Source organism: Chiloscyllium plagiosum, chromosome 44, assembly GCF_004010195.1.
Source record: "Chiloscyllium plagiosum isolate BGI_BamShark_2017 chromosome 44, ASM401019v2, whole genome shotgun sequence".
NCBI classification, from domain to species: Eukaryota; Metazoa; Chordata; class Chondrichthyes; order Orectolobiformes; family Hemiscylliidae; genus Chiloscyllium; species Chiloscyllium plagiosum.
This window is the reverse complement of record NC_057753.1, coordinates 11,730,050-11,736,741: the sequence shown is the minus strand read 5'-3', so window position 1 is coordinate 11,736,741 and position 6,692 is coordinate 11,730,050. Positions and strand designations below refer to the sequence as shown.

At 47.8% G+C, this 6,692-nt stretch overlaps 1 protein-coding gene across 1 annotated transcript; it reads left to right on the top strand.

Annotated features, from left to right (window-relative positions):
- Positions 1-1,221: 1,221 nt before the first annotated feature.
- Positions 1,222-2,470, top strand: LOC122543545 (zinc finger protein 664-like). Its single transcript, XM_043682350.1, has one exon. The coding sequence runs from the start codon at positions 1,396-1,398 to the stop codon at positions 2,032-2,034; it is 639 nt and encodes a 212-aa protein (XP_043538285.1). The 5' UTR covers positions 1,222-1,395; the 3' UTR covers positions 2,035-2,470.
- Positions 2,471-6,692: the final 4,222 nt, after the last annotated feature.

Below are 6,692 nucleotides of genomic sequence, written 5' to 3'. Positions count from 1 at the left end.
CCGGGTGCTCCGGTTTCCTCCCACAGTCCAAAGATGTGCAGGTCAGGTGAATTGGCCATGCTAAATTGCCCGTAGTGTTAGGTAAGGGGTAAATGTAGGGGTATGGGTGGGTTGCGCTTCGGCGGGTCGGTGTGGACTTGTTGGGCTGAAGGGCCTGTTTCCACACTGTAATGTAATCTAATAAATTCTGTGTCTTATGATCGTGTACTCCACAACCCCCTGATGAAGGAGCAGCGCTCCGAAAGCTAGCGCTTCCAAATAAACCTGTTGGACGAAAACCTGGTGTTGGGTGATTTTTAACTTCTGGCTTTGTTTCCCGATTCATTCCCATTGGTTGGAGGACCAGCCCCGCCCCGTTGCCTGCTACTGGCTGGAGGCCCAGCCCGTTTTACTTGGATTGGTTGGCGGACCAGTTTCCCTCCCACCCTAGTTTTAATCCAGCCGCTTTGCTTCGATTGGTTGGAGGACCGGCCCACCTTTATTCTCATTGGTTGGAGGACCTCCCCGCTTGCGGCCGCCTCCATTCACTCTGATTGGTTGGAGGGCGAGCCGCTCCCACGCGGGGTCTGGCCCCGCCCCTCTCCGCCCTATTGGCCGGAGTTACTGCCAATTGTGATGGCCCCGTTTTACGCGGGTGCATTAACAACGCAAAGGCTGCCCCATAGGGCGCATGCGCGATCCCCATCTTTGTGTAGATGCATGTTGTGGTACCAGCACCATCTTTATTGCCTTCCAAGTGCACCAGTCTGTTCAAAGGAGAAGAATTATCCAGCACTTTGTTGTTTTTTTTTTCAATGCAGCCCAGAGGGGAAGGACGAGTGTGTAAGAGTAAGATTTGTGCTGGAAGTGAGGACTGTTTATAAACTCCTTTTGCAGGGCACTGGAGATAGGGAGGTCAACCCCCATCATCACATTAACACCTTTCAGAGTGACTGCATTCATCAAGAGGTGAAGATCAAAGGCGTCTGAACGTGGAAAGAGAGAGTCATTTCTCGGTTCTGCCTGCGGGGAAATGATTTCAAACTTTGCTGAGACTGAAAATACATGACCTGAGTGAGAGTATTCCAGGGTGGAGAAAGCTCTGAGCTGAAAATGTGTTGCTGGAAAAGCGCAGCAGGTCAGGCAGCATCCAAGGAGCAGGAGAATCGACGTTTCGGGCATGAGCCCTTCTTCAGGAATCCTGAAACGTCGATTCTCCTGCTCCTTGGATGCTGCCTGACCTGCTGCGCTTTTCCAGCAACACATTTTCAGCTCTGATCTCCAGCATCTGCAGTCCTCACTTTCTCCTGGAAAAAGCTCTGACCAGTTACACAGCCGAAGAAAAGCAGCACATCAGTCACAGAGGATAGAGATTGAGTGTGGCTTCAACTGACTGTCTAACGGGTCACCCGCACCATGGAGAAACCGTGGAAGTGTGAGGACTGCGGTAAAAGGTTCACTTGTTCGTCCCGGCTGGATATACACCGGCGCATTCACACCGGGGAGAGGCCGTTCACCTGCTCCGAGTGCGGGAGGAGGTTCACTCAGTCGTCCGGCCTTTCCCTGCACCAGCGGGTCCACACCGAGGAGAAGCCGTTCAGCTGCACGACCTGCGGGCATGGCTTCAAGTCTTCCTCCCTGCTCACCGAGCACCAGCGGATTCACACGGGGCAGAAGCCGTTCACTTGCTTCGTGTGCGGGGAGAGGTTCGATCAGATAGATGCTGTCCAGTCGCACCACTACTTCCACACGAAGGAGGGCCCGTACGGGTGCGCGTCCTGCGGGAAGACCTTCAGGCAGACGAGCGACCTCCAGGAGCACCGGCGCACTCACACGGGGGGAGAAGCCGTTCACCTGCCCCGTGTGCGGGAAAGGATTCCCGTAGTCATCCCAGCTGCTGACACACCAGCGGGTCCACAGTGTGGATCAGCCTTTCAGCTGCTCGGTCTGTGGGAAGGGATTTGCTCAGTCATCCCAAATGCTGAGACACCAGCGAGTTCAGAAAGTGACTGCAGGGGTTGGACCCTCCTGTTAATCAGGATTGTCCACAATTGATAATTTAACACTGTTATTGACGTCATTAACAGTCCCAATAACAAGCCAGGGTTTAATGTTCTGTCCATTGCTCGGGGCTGCAGTGTTTTATTTTGTAAAAGTGCAATTTGTTCCCTTCATCGAAGAGCTCTCACCAGGAACTCATTTGCAATAAAATGAAGAACATTAACTTCAAACCTGAATCGATCTTGGGTGCAAAGTTCAGTTCCGCCAATGAACATCTCATTTGAATTCTCACCGACAATTAGAATCGTCGAGTCAGAGAGATGTACAGCACAGAAACAGACAATTTGGTCCAACTCGTCCATGCTGACCCAGATACCCTAACCCAATCTAGTCCCATTTCCTAGCACTTGTCCCACATCCCTCGAACCGTTCCTATTCACATACCCATCCAGATGTCTTTTGAGTGTTGTACCAGCCTCCCACCACTTCCTCTGGCAGCTCATTCCATACACGCACCACCCTCTGTGTGAAAAAGTTGCCCCTTAGGTCCCTTTTATATCTTTACCCTCTCACCCAAAACTTATGACCTCTAGTTCTGGACTCCCTCATGCCAGGAAAATACTTTGTCTATTTATCCTATCCATGCCCCCTCATGATTTGATAAACCTCTATAACGTCACCCTTCAGCCTCCAACACTCCAGGGAAAACAGCCCCAGCCTATTCAGCCTCTCCCTGTAGCTCAAACCCTCCAACCCTGGCAACATCCTTGTAAATTTTTTCTGAACCCTTTCAAGTTTCAGAACATCTTTCCGATAGGAAGGAGACCAGAAATGCTCGTAATATTCCAAAAGTGGCCGCAGCATGACCTCCCAACTCCTATACTCAATGCTCTGACCAATAAAGGAAAGCATACCAAACACCTTCTTCACCATCCTATCTATCTGTGACTCTCAAGAAACTATGAACCTGTACTCCAAGGTCTCTTTGTTCAGCAACACTCCCTAGGATCTTACCATTAAGTGCACAAGTCCTACTCTGATTTGCTTTTCCAAAATGCGGCACCTCGCATTTATCTGAATTAAACTCCATCTGCCGCTCCTCAGCCCATTGGCCCATCTGGTTAAGTGTGATGCTGGAAAAGAAGGGCTGATAAAGGGCTTTTGCCCTAAATGTCGATTTTCCTGCTCCTCGGATGCTGCCTGACCTGCTGTGCTTTTCCAGCACCACTCTGATCTAAACTCTGGTTTCCAGCATCTGCAGTCCTCACCTTTGCTCATCTGATCAAGATTCTGTTGTAATCTGAGGTAACCCTCTTTGCTGTCCACAACACCTCCAATTTTGGTATCATCTGCTAATTTACTAACTATACCTCTTATGCTCGCATCCATCTGGTTTCCAGCATCTGCAGTCCTCACTTTTGCTCATCTGATCAAGATTCTGTTATAATCTGAGGTAACCCTCTTCGCTGTCCACAACACCTCCAATTTTGGTATCATCTGCTAATTTACTAACTATACCTCTTATGCTCGCATCCAAATCATAAATGACAAAAAGTAGAGGACCCAGCACCGATCCTTGTGGCACTCCACTGGTCATAGGCCTCCAGTCTGAAAAACAATCCTCCACCACCACCCTCTGTCTTCTACCTTTGAGCCAGTTCTGTATCCAAATGGCTAGTTCTCCCTGTATTCCATGAGATCTAACCTTGCTAATCAGTCTCCCATGGGGAAACCTTGTTGAATACCTTACTGAAGTCCATATAGATCGCATCTACCGCTCTGCCCTCATCAATCCTCATTGTTGCTTCTTTTAAAAATTCAATCAAGTTCATGAGACATGATTTCCCAACTACAAAGCCATGTTGACTACCCCTAATCAGTCCTTGCATTTCCAAATACATGTACATCCTGTCCCTCAGGATTCCCTCCAACAACTTGCCCACCACTGAGGCCAGGCTCACCGGTCTATAGTTCCCTGGCTTGTCGTTACCACCCTTCTTAAACTGTGGCACCACGTTAGCCAACTTCCAGTTGTCCGGCACCTCACCTGTGACTATTGATGATACAAAAATCTCAGCAAGAGGCCCAGCAATCCCTTCCCTAGCTTCCTACAGAGTTCTAGGGTACACCTGATCAGGTCCTGGGGATTTATCCATTTTAATCCATTTCAAGACATTCAGCACCACCTCCCCTGTAATATGGACATTTTTCAAGATGTCACCATCTATTTCTGCACATTCTATAACTTCCATGTCTTTCTCCACAGTAAACACTGATGCAAAATACTCAATTAGTATCTCCCCCATCTCCTGTGGCTCCACACCTCAGCTGCCTTGCTGATCTTTGAGGGGCCTCTTTCTCTCCGTTGTTACCCTTCTGTCCTTTATTTATTTATAAAATCCCTTTGGATTCTCCTTAATCCTATTTGCCAAAGCTATCTCATGTCCCCTTTTTGCTCTCCTGATTTCTCTCTCAAATATACTCCTTCTTGCCTTTATATTCTTCTAAGGATTCATTTGATCTCTTCTGTCTATACCTGACATATGCTTCCTTCTTTTTCTTAATCCAAACTTCAATTTCTCTAGTCATTCAGCATTCCCTACAGCTAACAGCCTTTCACCCTGACAGGAATATACTTTCTCTGGACTCTCGTTATCTCATTTCTGAAGGCTTCCCATTTTCCAGCCGTCCCTTCACCAGCAAACATCTGCCCCAAGTCAGCTTTTGAAAGTCCTTGTCTAATCCCATCAAAATTAGCCTTCCTCCAATTTAGAACTTCAACTTTTAGATCTGGTCTATCTTTTTTCATCACTATTTTAAAACTAATAGAAGTATGGTCACCGGCCCCAAAGTGCAATAAAATGATACACCAAATTCTCCCACCTTCTCCACTGTGACCTCTCCATTCCGAAACTAAATTATCGAGGAGTGTGACATTGTGAAATGTGTTACACGCTGATGGTGATGAAGGGTTTGGAAGTCACTGTGTTCAACTATTTCTGACGGAGCAGCAGCAACATTTGGGGAGGGACAGATTGCATGACATGGACTGGTTTGAAAGCCCCTCAGCAGAGGTGAACATGTGTTTCTCCAGCAAAAAGCATAGCTGACCTGATGCACAGCCTCAAACCCAAGAATCTCTTCTCATCTTCAGCAAAACAAATGAGCTGGTCATCGACTTCAGGGAGCAGAGTGGAGGGCACATCCCTGTCTGCATCAAAGGCGCTGAGGTGGAGGCGGACAAGGGAGCATCAAGTTCCTGGTGTGTAAAATGATGCTGCTTCTTCATGTGCTAATATAGTCGGTAGGAGGTATGTCCAGTGTTAACATAGCCTGAAGGCGCTGTGTTCTTTGTCCGTGTTACCATTGCCTGTAGGCGCTGTGTTCTTTGTCAGTGTTAACATTGCCTGTAGGCGCTGTGTTCTTTGTCAGTGTTACCATTGCCTGTAGGCGCTGTGTTCTTTGTCAGTGTTACCATTGCCTGTAGGCGCTGTGTTCTTTGTCAGTGTTACCATTGCCTGTAGGTGCTGTGTTCTTTGTCCGTGTTAACATTGCCTGTATGCGCTGTGTTCTTTGTCAGTGTTACCATTGCCTGTAGGTGCTGTGTTCTTTGTCCGTGTTAACATTGCCTGTATGCGCTGTGTTCTTTGTCAGTGTTACCATTGCCTGTAGGCGCTGTGTTCTTTGTCAGTGTTACCATTGCCTGTAGGCGCTGTGTTCTTTGTCAGTGTTAACATAGCCTGTACGCGCTGTGTTCTTTGTCAGTGTTAACATCGCCTGTAGGCGCTGCGTTCTTTGTCAGTGTTAACATAGCCTGTTGGCGCTGTGTTCTTTGTCAGTGTTAACATAGCCTGCAGATGCTGTGTTCTTTGTCAGTGTTAACATCGCCTGTAGGTGCTGTGATCTTTGTCAGTATTAACATAGCCTGTAGGAGGTGTGTCCTTTCTTTGTCAGTGTTTTAGATTAGATTACTTACAGTGTGGTAACAGGCCCTTCGGCCCAACAAGTCCACACCGACCCGCCGAAGCGTATCCCACCCAGACCCATACTCCTACATTTACCCCTTCACTTAACACTACGGACAATTTAGCATGGCCAATTCACCTAACCTGCACATTTTTGGATTGCGGGAGGAAACCGGAGCACCCGGAGGAAACCCACGCAGACACAGGGAGAATATGCAAACACCACACAGAGATCACCTGAGGTGGGAATTGAACCCGTGTTTCTGGCGTTGTGAGGCAGCAGTGCCGCCCACAAACATAGCCTGGAGGTGCTGTGATCTTTGTCAGTGTTAACATAACCTGTAGGTGCTGTGTTCTTTGTCAGTGTTAACATCGCCTGTAGGTGCTGTGATCTTTGTCAGTGATAACATAGCCTGTAGGAGGTGTGTCCTTTCTTTGTCAGTGTTAACATAGCCTATAGGTGCTGTGATCTTTGTCAGTGTTAACATAGCCTGTGGTACTGTGTTCTTTGTCAGTGTTAACATAGCCTGTAGGTGCTGTGTTCTTTGTCAGTGTTAACATCACCTGTAGGGGCTGTGATCCTTGTCAGTATTAACATAGCCTGTAGGTGCTGTGTTCTTTCTCAGTGTTAACATAGCCTGTAGGTGCTGTTATCTTTGTCAGTGTTAACATATCCTGTAGGTGCTGTATTCTTTCTTTGTCAGTGTTAACATAGCCTGTAGGTGCTGGGTCCTTTGTCAGTATTAA

Bases quoted from the DNA above. Each gene is read 5' to 3' on its own strand.
- LOC122543545 (XM_043682350.1), top strand. From the start codon at position 1,396: ATGGAGAAACCGTGGAAGTGTGAGGACTGCGGTAAAAGGTTCACTTGT.